This window comes from Puntigrus tetrazona, chromosome 17, assembly GCF_018831695.1.
Source record: "Puntigrus tetrazona isolate hp1 chromosome 17, ASM1883169v1, whole genome shotgun sequence".
In the NCBI taxonomy this organism is placed as follows: domain Eukaryota; kingdom Metazoa; phylum Chordata; class Actinopteri; order Cypriniformes; family Cyprinidae; genus Puntigrus; species Puntigrus tetrazona.
In genome coordinates this window covers 9134409-9150210 of record NC_056715.1, presented here as the reverse complement: position 1 = coordinate 9150210, position 15802 = coordinate 9134409, and the positions used below count along the sequence as shown (strand labels likewise).

At 36.6% G+C, this 15802-nt stretch overlaps 2 protein-coding genes across 3 annotated transcripts; both read right to left on the bottom strand.

Annotated features, from left to right (window-relative positions):
* Nucleotides 1-22: 22 nt before the first annotated feature.
* On the bottom strand, nt 23-7466 carry tdh2 (L-threonine dehydrogenase 2). The gene is made up of 9 exons (XM_043263432.1): nt 6987-7466; nt 6687-6816; nt 5966-6008; nt 5714-5784; nt 4930-5079; nt 4607-4779; nt 3926-4016; nt 2604-2873; nt 23-1327 (listed from the first exon to the last, which is right to left on the bottom strand). The coding sequence occupies exons 2-9, from the start codon at nt 6814-6816 to the stop codon at nt 1182-1184; spliced, it is 1074 nt and encodes a 357-aa protein (XP_043119367.1). The 5' UTR covers nt 6987-7466; the 3' UTR covers nt 23-1181.
* Nucleotides 7467-7837: 371 nt separating this feature from the next.
* zgc:154055 (uncharacterized protein LOC556036 homolog) lies at nt 7838-14577 on the bottom strand. 2 transcript variants are annotated; one of them, XM_043263430.1, is made up of 11 exons: nt 14159-14577; nt 13673-13699; nt 12979-13087; nt 12358-12483; nt 11614-11787; nt 11267-11484; nt 11021-11182; nt 10001-10142; nt 9601-9821; nt 8576-8727; nt 7838-8409 (listed from the first exon to the last, which is right to left on the bottom strand). In XM_043263430.1, exons 1-11 carry the CDS (start codon nt 14341-14343, stop codon nt 8228-8230), a joined length of 1698 nt encoding a protein of 565 aa, XP_043119365.1. In that variant the 5' UTR covers nt 14344-14577; the 3' UTR covers nt 7838-8227. The 2 variants fall into 2 exon arrangements, with proteins under 2 accessions (XP_043119365.1, XP_043119366.1); XM_043263431.1 differs by lacking the exon at nt 13673-13699.
* Between the last annotated feature and the right edge of the window lie 1225 nt (nt 14578-15802).

Genomic DNA, 15802 nt, shown 5'->3' with positions numbered 1-15802 from the left:
GAACAAAGACATACATGAACCGTTTGCTGTATTAAAGCCATTTATTTGACATACACTGCAATTTTCCATCAGTTCTTAATGCGATTCGTTAACAACTTTTGATGTTAAATAGTAACTGAAAATTAAGGCAGTTTCAACTTTTAACACGGAAATCACACTTGCTTTTGAAAGAAGTGAGTCACTTTATTGTCTTAAATCGGACATTTTTATTTGTCTGCACCAGTAGTCTACAAAAGGCAGACTAAGATTTCCAGACGGGCCAAAGTCAAAGAACACCACCTTCACTGTAGCAAGGCCGCTTTGTGTGTTTTATCCAGTAGTTCTGATCTTCTGAGTTAAAAAATGTGTTTAAAAAAACTCTTAACCATGTATAATAATACATCAGCAATGCTGAGCGATTAAGTACTTAATGCACACCACCACACTATACATTGTGAACCCATAGCCCTTTGATAACTGACCCCAATTAAAAAAAAAATAGTGGGTTTAACAGAACCCAAAATCCAGGCAACTGTGCTGATAGCAGCTGGAACAAAGGCAGTCTTTTGATTCACACTAACGGTATTAGTGGTTTAAAGTATTTTCTGCCCAAGGCTGTGTTCTAACTGAGACCCTTCCTCTTGTACACAATACAGTCTATAGCGCAGAGTGAGGTTTCTAGTGGTCCTTATTGTATTTGTCAAAATTCTCCCAAACAGACAATTGGTTAGGATTAGGAAAGATTTCATTATAACATCAGATCATTGAAGTTTGAGCCAGACATTTTTCTCAGTACTGACCTTGTTATTTTAATATAGTGTATGATGTCTGTAAAATAATCAAACCGGACAGTTTCATCTCTAATGTGTGCAATTATATTATTATCTTTAATTTTATACTGTATTCATCAGAATTTTGTTGTTTCCTTGTTCTTCCCTGTTTCATGACAACTTAAAAACTATGTGAGAACAGATCACAGAAAAGAAAGACAGAGTCTCCTGAGCGATGAGAGATTGTTTTCACTGTTAGTTAACATGTTTTCTTGACGAGCATACATGTTCAGAGAGCTGTCAGCGTCAGTAGCTCTCTAACTAACGGAAGGTCCTGATCTAAAGAAACAGCTACCAACTTTGAGATAGATGAGTTTGGAAATGTACTGGAAAGTTGCTGGTGATCTGTGTTTCAGTCCCTGAGAAGACCTGCTAGCTGACAGGTAATCCTGCATTGGTTCTCTTTTCACGAATGGAGGCCAGCATGTCTGTGACCAGCTCTGACAAGCCGTACGCAGGCTTCCAGCCCCAGTCCTGACGTGCGTTAGAGTCATCAAAACGCACTGGCCAGCTGTCCGCTACAGAGTGAACAATACATTTTATTTTTGGATCCTTGCAAACATGTTAAAGATTTTTTCTTTCATTATACAAGAAAAACACATACAGGCAAGAGACAACAGCCAATATTATTTCCTTAAAGGAATAGCTCACCCAAAAAATTTAAATTTGGTGAATATGTACTCTCCCACAGGTCATCCAAGATGTAGATAAGTTTGTTTGTTTAGTGGAACTAATTTGGAGAAATTACATCACTTGCTTAGCAATGGCTCCGCTCCAGTGAATGGGTTTAGAATGGGCTTTAGAATGAGTTTAAACAGTTAATAGCATCACAATAATTTAAAAGTGTTCTATACAACTCCAGTTCATCAATTGTCTTTTGAAGCAAAAAGCTGCATGTTTGTAAGAAACAATCCACACTACTGCTTTGTCCAGTGCAAAAGTATTTTTGTTGGAATCAGGAGAGAAATATGCACAGATCAGCACTGTTTCTAAGCAAAAACAGCTCTAAACAAGTTTTGATGTGGGAGGACAACAGGAGATAGACACTCGAGGAACTATTTTTATGAGTTATAGACTCATATTTTGGTTAAAAGCAATGGTTTCAAATTTATGGATGAAAAGTTTCTATAAAACACATAGTTTTTTTACTTCACAAGACTTTGATGGACTGAAATGGTGTGGATTATTGTGATGTTTTACGGCACCTAAAGAGGATCCATTGGTGAGCAGAGCCGAATAGTCATAGATCATATGTAATCTGGATTGTGTAATCAGTTTTAAAAAATGAATGAAATGAAATGTTATTAGATTAAATTACATTTTAAAATACTCATGATCATACTACAGTTACTTTTTATTAATTACATGAATACATTTATATAATAGCAATAATATATTCATAATTTATGGAGTCTGAGATTGTATTTTTTTTTAAATATGGCACAGGATTATTCTATTTAAATCAATGTGATAAAAGAGATAGGTCAAAAGTCTAAAATAGTCTTATTATATTACCTAAAATGTGTAATAAAACATTACGTACTAACTACATTTTTTGTGAGGTAATTTGGAATCAGGAATGAATTACAATTAGTAAGTAATCTACTAAACTAATGCTAAATATCCCCAAATATGTTTCAATCAACAAACTAACTACATAAATCTACATACATTAGTTTAAACTCATAGCCTGTGTACAATTTCAAATAATGAACATTTTTTAGAGAAATATTCTTTTAATTGGTTAAAAAAAATGATTAGACTGAAATTTTTATCACTCACTGCTGTTCTTACCGATAGTCTGCCGGATAGTATCAGGATTGTAGGTGACCCTCAGATGGGGCAGGTGTTTGCGAATCTCTTCCGCCACCTCTTCAGGTGTAAAGCTCATGGCTGCGATGTTGTAAGTACGCAGGGAAAGCTGGCTTTCAGGGGCCTGCATGAACTCAATAGTGGCCCTGTGGCAGTCAGATACGTGCATCATGGGAAGCCGAGTGTTGGAGCGCAAGTAACATTCATGGTGGCCGGTGCTGAGGGCATCATGAAATATCTGGACAGCATAATCTGAGAAAAAGAGGACATATACAATTACAGGTGGAGCTCAATAAATTACAATGTTGTGGAAAACTTCAACTGAAATTGTGAAACTTGTATTAAATAAAATGTATGCACAAAGACCGAAATAGTTTAAGCCTTTGATTCTTTTAATTGTGATGATTCTGGCTCACATTTAATAAAAGTCCACCAATTCATCTCAACAAATTACAACATGATGACTTGCCAATCAGATAATCAACACAAAACACCTGCAAAGGTTTCCTGAGCCTTCAAAATGGTCTCTCAGTTTGGTTTACTAGGCTACACAATCATGGGGAAGACTGGAGATCTGACAGAAGACGGAGGTTTCCAGAAGATGATCGTTGACACCCTTCACAAGGAGGGTAAGCCACAAACATTCATTACCAAAGAAACTGGCTGTTTACAGAGTGCTGTATCCGACCTTTATAACAGAAAGTTGGGTGGAAGGAAAAAGCGTGGAAGAAAAAGATGCACAACCAACCGAGAGAACGGCAGTCTTATGAGGATTGTACAGCAAAATCAATTCAAGAACTTCAGTGTCCTTCACAAAGAATGGACTGAGGCTGGGATCAAGGCATCAAGAGCCAGCAAACACAGACGTATTAAGGAATTTGGCTACAGTCGTCGTATCCCTCTTGTTAAGCCACTCCTGAACGAGGTGTTCTACCTGGGTTAGGGAGAAGACTGTTGTCCAGTGGTCCAAAGTCCTCTTTTCAGAGCAAGTTTTGTATTTCATTTGGAATCCAAAGTCCTTGAGTTTGGAAGGACTATTAAGTATTCTAATTTGTTGAAGCAAAATCATCACAATTAAAATAACCAAAGACTTAAACTACTTCAGTCTGTGTGCACTGCGTTTATTTAATACAAGTTTCACAAATTAAGTTGTGTATAAATGAACTTTTCACAACATTTTAATTTATTGAGATGCACCTGTAGATAGTTCAGATAATGTTTACTGCAAGTAAATGAATGAGTGGGTGAATGCAGGTGTCTTTAGATTGTGCCTGTTAGTGAGGAAATGCAGAGTAGGTGGTTACCAGTAGTGCCTCCTCCTGGCTTGGTGTGAGCAGAAACCACTCCTGGGTATCGCAAACATCGGAAATCCAGGCCATATTTATGGTGAAGATACTGATCCAATCAGAACACAAGTGAGAAATAGTTAACATTATAAAGAATAATTTGACAAATTATTATTTGTAGTTATTATTAATATACATTTATTTATTTATATATATATATATATATATATATATATATATATATATATATATATATATAAAAATGTAAAAATAAATTGTGTTTTTCTATCATGTCTCTTTTTGCATATATATATATATATATATATATACACACAGACATACAAATGCATGCACATTTAATTAATTTATATATAATATAAAATTATATATATAATTTATATTGTTTTTGTAAGAAGTTTTATATGATCACCAAGGCTGTACAAGTTCTAATATATGTTCAAATGTAATGAATTCATTGGATACCTTTGTAATACTTATATGGAAACCATGATCCACTGTCATTGAAAAGTTTGGGTAAGTAGTAACTTTCTATTCATCGACGAATTCATTTAAAACAGCAACAGCAATAACAAACTCTTTTCAACAATAACTTCTTTCAAAAACACATTTTTAAAGCAACGAATAAGTATTAATAATTTCACCAGACTAACGAGAACATAAAAAAAAACAAATCTTTACTTCCCCCATCAGCTCTGCATGGACTTTGGAAACCCCATAAATGGTGCGAGGTCTCTGGATACAGAGGTCAGGTGCTGGGTCACGGGGAGATGAAGGGCCGAATGCTCCGATGGTACTGGGTACAAACAGTCGCAAGCAGTTCTCCAGAGCAAGATCTAACACATTATGCAGACCTGAAGAAAGAGGAGTGGGGTGGGGAGAGAGAAGATCGGGACAGGGGCAACAGGAGAAGGACAGAATGTGGGACGTCAGGGATAGTGGAAACCTTATGTTGTAAATTACAGCCATAAACATGTAAAACATGTGAGACTGAGTTTTCCCACCTGTGATATTGATGGTGCGGGCGAGAGCCACGTTAGCTTCCCCGATAGCGCTGAGTAATGCACTGTAATGCACCAGCCAGGTGATTCTGTTATTCACAACTAGCTCCCTCAGGTTTTTATAGTCCAGCACATCGGCGTATACAAACGGACCTGTAAGGACGATCACCCATCAGATGTAGGAGGTTAAATGAGTGCTTTGTTCTATAAATGAGGCTAAGTCATAAATGTAGATAATACTTTACTTTAAAATAAGGTTTGGTTAATTAACATTAGGAACTAATAAATTGTATAACATTTACAGAATAAATGTAAATAAATACAGGTTAGTGCATTCAATAGTATTGCTCGTTAATGTTTATAATACAATTACGGTCATTTTAATCTTTTTTTTTTTTACTTTTTATGCTCACCAAGGCTGGATTTATTTGATTGAAAACTAAGCAAATTTTTCAGCAACCATTACTCCCATCTTCAGAGTTAAATTATCCTCCAGAAACACTTTGATTAATTTAAAATATCCTTGCTCCGTAAAAAATTATACATTTATTTAAAAAAAAAAAAAATGGAATGGTAGAGTATGTAGAGATTAATTATTTGTGGCATTTTCATTAACCAATGTTAACTTATTGTCACTGAAATTGAAATATAAGAGCCACGTGATTAAAAAAAACTCTTTAATAGCCAGTTTATGGTTCCACACTGTCCGTATGGCTCTATATGTGTTGCAACTGATGCAACCCCTAACCCATACCAGAGCTGTACATCTGTCTCAGTGTCAACATACCCATGTTATAAACCTCAGCGGGAGGCCTCCTAATGTCTGATAGAATGACGTTTTCCTTTCCATACTGCTTCCTGAAGTAAAAAAAAAAATTACATTTTACAAATCAAAATAAACAAGAGAAAGTGTAAAATGACCTCAGAAAAGATCATGCATAACATCTATGCATAGACAAGGAAGATATCCGAAACTGAGTGTTCTGGAGTATGATTTTACATTTCTCCCATGCAGCATATCTGTCAGCTGTTCACTAACCTCAGCATTTCAGCTAGTCCAACTCCAAGTTGTCCCAGGCCACCTTTAACAGGAGAACAACACTTTCAACAATAAAAGAAACTTGAACGTCACAGCAGCAAACATTTTACAACCAGAAACTTCACCACCTCACAATGTCACGACCGAGCACCAAGTACATTTAATGGAATCTAAATGAAAATGCTACTGCGTTTTAAATAAAACGCATAAACTGGAGGTCAGATGTACAGAAAATGTGCAATAAAAGAATCCATGATAATAATAATAATAAAGAATGCGTGATCAACTACAGTAGTGCAGCCGAGTTTATATTTCAGTGGCTGTTAGGCTTATGCATGTGGGATGGCAGACCAGTACACATGCAAATGAAGTAGAGAGAAAAGCCCACAACATGGCAGTGGCAGTTTCAAAAACAGACCTAAAGAAAATTTTAAATAAGCTCCGTGATTGTTATTGTCCAGACATTTTTCAGCTCCACTTCGACTGACAGTCCATTTACTCACTCTGTTGCACAAGCATAAAACAGCCTCGCGCTCCATTGTGCGCGCTCGGAGCGCTTTTAACACTGTTTATTCCCGACCTATTGTCCTGGCGATCAATAGGATTGTCTCTTACGGGGCTCGGAAAACAAACAGAGAAGACATGATGCAACTCATACTATTTCCATCAAAACACGACAGGTTATCACGCGTTATTTAAGTAGCTGGGAAACGGATGGCACCTGTGATGAGGACTCGAGGACTGTCCGTAGGAGGCTCGGAGGACTCGTTGATCTGACGCGGCGATAAACTCATGCTACGAACAGACCAGCCTTTACACGAGCGGGCACACAACCGGACACCTGCCAGCATCTGTCAGATAAAAATCATATCTGTTAACAGAACGAACGGATCGGGAAGAACAACAACAAAAAAAAAAACGTTTTTTCTTCATCGAGTCTTTATTTTACCATTAAAAGCGAAGTGACTGAAACCCGAACATTGTGTAAATCGGTAGTTCGAGAAAAAGCACGTTATCTCACCTTGAGCGTAGGCTGTCAAAACTTGAAATCCGCGAAGATGTGAAACACGTGTCTTGCAGCAAGATCACAACATTGCTGTTGCGTATCCGGAGGTGGGAAATTAACTAAGTAAATAGTGCTGATAAGAGGGATTTTCATGTTATTTAACCGTTAGAATTAAGAGATTACTGTCCGATTGGTCGCCAGAAGAGCGCATCGAATGACCATTGGATAAACAAGCCGCCGGAGCAGAGAATGCTGGGAAATGTAGTTTTATTTTTATACTAGCACGTACGGTCGCGTGATAGTGATTGTGGTGTCCATTAGCGCTACAAGAGGGCAAACTTGCTGACGGGCTGCCCACTCCGGATTTATATTGTGTGGGTGAGTTTAGCTGAGCTGGGGCTTTGCCCTGCGGACTTCATTGGCCAGTCAAACGTTATTGTTAGTGTGTGCGCGTGCGCGCTCGAAGATTACCGTAACTGAGTTTTATTGTGAAATATTTAGCGTTTCAATAGAATGCCAAACATGTTAAATAATACAATAGAATAAAATAGAACTTTTAAATAGGAAAATCATGGTCATAAAATAAACATTAAACCAATATTAAATTGGCCTGTAACACTCTTTTTGGACACATTTTAGGTTTTTTGGTAACAATTTAATAATAATTTACATGTTAGAATATACAATTCACTATTGTTTAAATAGTACAGATATTAAAAACAAAGGAATTCACTACATGAGCATTTTTGACCACATATTTTGAATGCCTTTCTAGGCTATATAACTGGGGACATTATTTTGTTGTGCCCCAGTTAATTTCTGACACTGCTCAGAAGCATCAAGTAAGCACGGATTATGTATAGTAATGTTGTATCATCAAATGGTTTTATTTTTTTGAGTACGCACATAATCCATGCTATTTAACAAAGAAATAAATACATGGATATGATATGTTTTCCGTGATGAGGCGATAGTTCACCTCAAGACAGAATTCAAATTTTTGGATGAACTATTCCTGTAATGCTAAATCTGGCAATTAACCAATCAAAATCAGGGGATTCCAGACAACTGTACAATAATTAATTCTAAACCAAATGCAAATGCTTAACTTCTCAAGCATGTTTAAAATCCCTTCTGGTCTTCAGACGTCTCACATTCACTCCATTTAACATTGAGCTGTATGTAACAGTGTGGAAAATGTTTACAGTATAACATCATGACTGATGCTGCCTCGTGTAACCACATGCCTCAAGAGGTCACAAGATAGTCAGCTCATCCATGAGGTTTTCAAATGGGGTCAAGGAGTCGCAGTGTGTACTAAGCGTGTTATTGGTCGGGTCGGGTCCAGCTCGCTCACGGTGCTCTTTCACAATGCTCCACACCTCTTCTCGAGCTTCCTCCATGTTCTGAGCATACTCAGTCCACCTGAGGAACATCCCTGCCCAAGAATAATGAGCACATTAAGGATGGAAGTATATGTTTTTTTCTTTTACTCTAAATCAGTGGGGCTGACTTTATATAACAATAATACCAAAAATATCAATAATTTATATTACATCTCTAACCTGCCATCATTTTGCCAACACATTGCAACAGTAACTCACCTGTCCATAGCTGTAAGGACTGAGGATGCACTGAGGGCCAAATGGCCAAATCAGTAGGTTCATACAGCGGGTTAAGGTACTGCTCTTCAAAATCAGGCTTCAGCAAGGACTGAAACACACAGTGTGTGTTCTCCTTCACTCCTGCAGCACATCTAGCACAGGCAAAATAAATAAAATAAATACTTTTTATACTTAGAAGTTAATAATCCAGGTTAAAGTCTTAAAATCTAATTATGAGATAATAAGCACCATGATTTCAGTCTTTAAGCCTTACTCAGTTGATAGTAAAGATATTAAGGTTACATTTTTACAGAATGTACAATACTTAAGAGACAGACCAGCATTTTACCTAAAAATGCAAGAATACCATACAGGCATAGCACTATTAATAGTAATAAAATCTGGCAAGCTTACACATCTTATAAAACGTTAACCACAACTAAAACTGTTCAAATTAAAGAGTAGTTATTGTAGGTACTTTACTTTCGGATAGGCTACAATCATCACGTATTAGATCAAACTAGAGTTATTCAAATATATTCATATTATACATTCCAGAGCAATTAAAAAAATAAATGGTTTTACTATCTCAGACGTGAAATATCCTCTGGGTTTGAGAGCACTGAATAGCATTATACTAGAGAACACGTTCAAACGGCTCACTTATGTGGTAGGGTATATCATCTAATGGTAAATAAAGCAACTTAAGCAACAAGCTTAAATTAAGCAACAAAACAGCATATAAGAGTTCTAACGGATCATGTAAAAGTGAAAAAAATAAATAAATTAAAAAAATTATATATATATATATATATATATATATATATATATATATATATATATATATATATATATATATAGAGCACAGCTAATTTAACTAATCTTTTCCAATACTACTGTTGTACTTTTAATCAAAAAAATGCTTTGGTGTGCATTAGAGACGTTCTTTAAAAATTTTGAAAATCATTTTGAACTTTAAAATTACATTGTGTAATAAGTGTCATATAAGGGTGATTTTTGCCCACCTCTCCTGCTCGCTGTTACACAGGAAGGTTCCATAGTTAGAAGCGTAAACCTCTTGTGCCAGTCGAAGCAGCAGGGCCTCATTAAACTGCAGTGCCAGAGGAAATTGCCGCCACACCTGCCACACACAGTCAAGCAACAGCAGGAAGGACGGGCACTCCTGCTTCAGACGGGCATGAGAGTACGCCGAATGAGCACAGCGCTGCTGGAATGGGTGTCCAGCCTGAGAAATAAGCATGCAACTCATTAACTTCTCACAAAAAGATCTGAGGCTAATATTAGGTATAGTAGTTTAGTAACCAAGCTCCTTTTACTTGTAATGCATTCATGAGCTTTAACAAAATACCCCCCACACACATACACCTAATTATGTACATTATGTCACACAAACACGCATTTCACCTGTATCCATTCCCTCTCCAGGAGGCAGAGGAAGCCAGTGACAGTTCTAGAGCCGGGGTCTAGAATAAGCTGAGCCAGTGAGCTCACCAACAGAGTGTTGTCTGTCCCTTCAGAGCCATGCACAAGCACAGAGTGACCATCCCTGCAAAAAAACACCACAGAACAGAGCAATACATCTCAAACGCTTTAGCATCCTTCAAAAACAGAGCGCGCCAGAAAAATACATCCTCAAGCCACATGTAAGCACGGGGTAAAAAAAAGACTAAACAAGACTTCTCAGAGTAATGAGGTAGAACTAATATTTGCATATCAGTTTCCATAAAAATATTAATCAGCACAACTCTCTACGTTGATAATAAATGTTTCTTGAGCAGCAACTACACATATTAAAGTGATTTCTGAAAATTCTGCTAATAAATAGTTTATAAATGTAGAAAAAAATATTTATTTTTTTAAATGTATCAAAATATTATTACAGTTTTTACTCTATTTTTGATCAAATATAGACGTTGTGAGCATAAGAGATTTCTTTTTATAAAACTTACCAGCTTTATAACTAATGTATACACTGTAAATTTAATATAAAGAAAATGTAAATATAAACCAAAAGGCATTCAAGAATATGTAAGAAAAGCTGAAATAACTGAAAAAAGCTGATATCAGTTAAAGACTACTTTACATTTTGATGAATGCTGCACCAGATTTTAATGGAAACAAATTTTAGAGATGCTGGTCAACCAAAACTGACACAAAAAGCAACATACAATACGTAACGTATTGATCTGTTAGTCACACAAAGCAATGACAATAACACAATGAGAATGCAGAGAATGCAAATAACAAACCACAATTAAAGTGCAATACAGATTTGCCATGTTTCAATAGAAATTATTTAAGCATTCACACCTTACTCTGATTCACTAAAGAAAGCCTACACTAATTTAATAAACTGCAACTTTTGTATAACCCACAGATCAGAATTTCATGGTGCACCTTTAAAAGGCCGAAGTACCTTCTCACCTCTCCACACACTCTACCACCAGGCCTGCCGTGGCCAGTGCACTGTGAACATGAGAAAGCCATTTGGAGTTCTCCAATTTACTGAGCCAGCGGTCCACGCTGTGTGACGGGTCACTGCATGCTTCCACCAGCTTAATAAGACTCTCCTGCACAACTTTACCCCTGTAAATGACACGATTGCGTGCAAAATCATAGCCACACATATATGGGTCGCATATTTTCAGATGCAAATTTGCTCCCTCTCACCTTTCATGGTTTCTGTGGATTCTTTTCCAGTGGCTATAACAGGTTTTAGACTCAAAACCTCCTCCTGTCATCCGGGCCTGCTGTGCTTGCTGGGCTGAACGCAGATCAATGATGTAACCTAACTCCGACCCATCAATCACAGCCTGGAGAAGGAGCTCGTCCTCTTTACATCTCTTCTTATTGGCTCCTGTCAAAGGCTGACTGCTTCGCATGATCACCTACGGATACAAATAACTTTTACTTTGGACATTTTGATGTGTATTACGTATTTTTGTGCTTTAATGAGAAATGTAGTATATATAGTAACATACACGTATATTTGAGATTTGAAAACATCCTACACTCACCGTTCCATTCGTATGATGACAATAGGAGAGCACAGGAAATCTGCCGCCCTGTCTGAACCTAGCTGAGCGCATCAGCTTGTCATCGTCCACCTCACGAGGCACAATGACCGCAGATGGATACGATGGGCATACAGAGTAATCTGAGTTTACTTTACTGACTCTCCATCTGTCCCACTGCTCACACACAGAAACATGCACATGCATGCACTTATATACAAGTTATAAATATGCATTACTATTAATAAAACTAGTAAAAACCGTGAAACAGTAATATTGAACTAATCAAAAAATTATAGAAATATAAAACAATAACTTTATATAAGATAGACACTATAAAAATGTTGTGCCATAGACAAGACGTCACTGGCTAGAGATAAACAATGGCTGATAATGAAAGTTTTGGAATAAAAAAAAAGCTAAGAAAGTAGACAAAAAATGCTGCATATGTGTGAAAAACCGGTAACAGAAAAAGAATATTTCCTGTGCATTTAAGTGTTGCCCATATCTCACAACTGCTTTTAGTTTCCTGTGGCAAACAAAGTGCTTCCTGTTTGTCTTTCTTTCAGGAAATGAAACAATAGGTTATATTAGGTAACATTTGACCTTGAAGAAATAATTTTTCAGCAATGTTTGCCGGTCTTGGGCCTTGTGCGTGGTTTTTTTAAAGCAAGATAAACGCAGTAACTGAAGGAACTGAAGTGAAAGCGAAAGAAAGACAATATAGTTAAAAAGTGTGTAGCTCACCAGCCTTTCTGTTTGTTTGTAATATTGCTCTGTCGAGGACAGGCCCCATGGGCCGTGCAGAGTAAGGTGTGACGGTCTGTAGAAGAAGGGATACATCTCTGTCACACTTTCCAGAGACGAAAGAGCCTACAGAGACATGAGATGATATTAGTTTACTCTCACTCACAGCTGAGGCAGTGCTGTAAAGACTGGCTTTAGAATAAATGCCTAAAATCATCTTTAATGACAATTTTTAATTACCCATAGTATTCAGGATTTTCAGAGGTTGTTTTTAAATTGATTGTTTTGGTCAATATTGGATTTTGATGTGGGCACAGTATTTAGATAAAAACAAAAAAACCTTTACCATAATCCAATGTTCATTTAAAGTGAATCATTAAAAAATCATGACACTGCTAAATGTAATCTTAATTCTCAAAACAGATATTTATTGCATTAATTACATTGTAAATTACTTATTGGAATTTTAACTTGTCCAATATTGTGCAGAATTTTAAGACTGGCCAACATTTATCGACCATAACAAAGCAGATTTTTATTGCTGCAAGCCGTCGAATCTTACAGACTCTAATCGCTATTAATCCTTGTAACAAGTACGGCTAGTGGTAACTATATTTATACCTCTATAGAACTGGCTATGTTCAGACATTCCTCCATTCCAGGAATTTCCAACTGAAGAACCAGCAGGTCCTTGCATTTAATGGTTATAGTACCAGAGGATCCCACAGCCCTGTATCGGACACACAAACACCCCCACACACATGTAAGGACATTCCTTCATGTTTTCTCACACACTCAAATTCCATACAATCATCTCCATCGGGGCCTCAGAAGAGACGGAAGCAGGAAGCAAAAACAAGCCATGAGCATAAAGCTAGCAGAGAGACAATAAGATAAAACGAGCTCTAAATTTAACTTCGTTTTTTTTTAAATCATCTCTCTCTTTTTGTCTCTCCATATTTGGATGTTAGATTACAAACACAAATACATTTAACACTTAATGTTCATATACACTAACTTTGCATGTAGAAAAAAACACAAAAAAGCATGTCAGAGAGATATGATATGTTGCGTAAATGCTCATCTTGCAAAATGCATTTTTTTTTGTTTTTCTCTCTGCCACAAGCTCAGAAGATGTCGCAAGCACAGCTCATTTTGAAAGATGCCTTCTTATTCTGACACAACATGCTGCCCGCCACCATTTCTCTCATTTTTATCCTTACTGTATGAATTAGCAGCAGATCCCAGGTCAGAATAAAAAGACAGCTTCAACGAGCAATAAAGGTCAAACAATGAGCCTGCTTTAGAAGTGTACCTGGGGTATCCGAAAAGATTCTCGACACTGACATGCAGGAAAAATGATTTTAGAGAAAGAGAGAACTTATTTATTATTACAGAAGCAGGTCACTTCAGGGATCAAACACATACACTATTGTGATTCAAAAGATTCAAAAACAGATGTCTGGATGAATAAGAATACAAATTATGCATTTAAATTATACATGTTTAAGCCGTGATCAACAGTATACACATCAATTAAAAAATTTAATTGATAGATTTTCTCAAAGTAAGAAATCAACTTAAATATGTGATTACAAATAGCCAAGCTTTGCAGAGCAACTGTAAAATATTTAAAATGTATTTTATGTAATGCTGTAAGAACATCTTAAACCAGATAAAAGCAACACAATCTAATGCTGGTTTATGATATTTTCCATCAGCAGACTAGTTTTATAGCACACACACACACACGAGTTGGTCAAAGCTGGACTCCAGCTGATCAGAACAGCTGTTTCTCTACCTTTTCTCAATGGCATCAATGTTCTTGAGGAGAATGAGAAGTTGCCAGGAAGCGTGATCCTTTCTGTCTGAGAACAGAAGGTGATGGCTGGTAACGCACAGGGTTCCTCTGAGCGCTGGATGGAAAGGTCTTCTCAGGGTAACCTCTTCAACATTAGCGGTCTTGATGTGCTCCGACAACTCCATTTCACCGCGACAACAGCCACCATCTGCTGCTTCTCACGCCGAGTTTAAGAGCTGGTGGGCGAGCCTCACGGGTCTCTGTCTTCCGCTAATCCTCTACAAAACGGTGTACAAAATCCTTGCCGTTCATTTTTATAAAACTAACCGCTAGCTGGCAAATAAAAGCGTCTGTGCGCGAGCTACAAGAGGTGTGTCTGCTCGCGCGACTCATAAGCATTTTTTGGCTTCTTTATACTTTCATTTCCGTTCACACTCTTGAAGTCCCAGCCCTCTTCTCTTTTTTTGTGATGTTTGTGTTTGCTGTAGCTGTTTTTTTGTTTGTAGTTTCTTTCTATCTATCTATCTATCTATCTATCTATCTATCTATCTATCTATCTATCTATCTATCTATACATTTTCTCATGTTACTTATGTTTTATTTTTTTTCTACAATTTTGCCTTGCCACACCTTAGGACATTGCCGAATTTCTATTTATTTTTATTTATTGACCTACCCATATAAATATGTAATATTTAAAAAAAAAATACTTTTATATGTCTTTTTCTACACAGTTATCAATATCCCTTCATTTCAGACCATAGAAGGAAAAGCTTATAAGTAATAGTTCATTTAATAAAGTTTCATTAAATACAAATATTCTGTATGACTTTGTATTATTAGCTACTGGGCTAATAATGGTGGTCCCTGGATCTAGATCGAAAACCTACTTACACGTTTTATAATAACAAAACCTTAATACATGACTGGTTTTGATTGCAATTTCTTAACATCATCAGGAGATGGAGACATTTTCTCATAAAACAGTTACAAAGACCAGTTAAAACAATTCCTAGGGGGGATGTGGTCAGAAGGAAGGCTAGCCTAAATGCACAATATGGACTTTTACTTGTAAATACAAGGATGCATTTCTATAGCCTTGACTGATTAAAAGAAGCTCCTGATATTACCTGAGTGGTTGAGCAATCATTCAAAAACGTGCATTTATTCCTCGGACAGAGCAAGAACATCTAAAATGCATGTGTGGATTCAGTCGAGTGATAAAATTTACCCTTTTAACGTAATGCTGTTGAACTGAATTTATGGAGCAAACTGTTTGCAAAAATGACCATAACAACACTCTTCAACACTGAAGTAGAAGCGAGCGGTTCCGTCTGTCAGATGCGCGTGGAGTCAGCCGTTTGAACGAACCGAATGAACGAATCATTCACTTATTAAGGCAGGAATTTGTCACCCCCTTCTGGATAATTGGGGTATCTTTTAATTTGTATTTTTGTATGTTGACTTAAAATATGTATTTCTAAAACTACTTATATTTCAACTTCCTATTTGTAATGTCTATTCAGTGTACAATAATAACTATTACTTTATCTTTATTCGGTTATTACATGTACATGATTAAATTATTCTTTAATTAATTAATCATAATATTATGCAATTCGATTTTTAATTACTTTAGAGCCT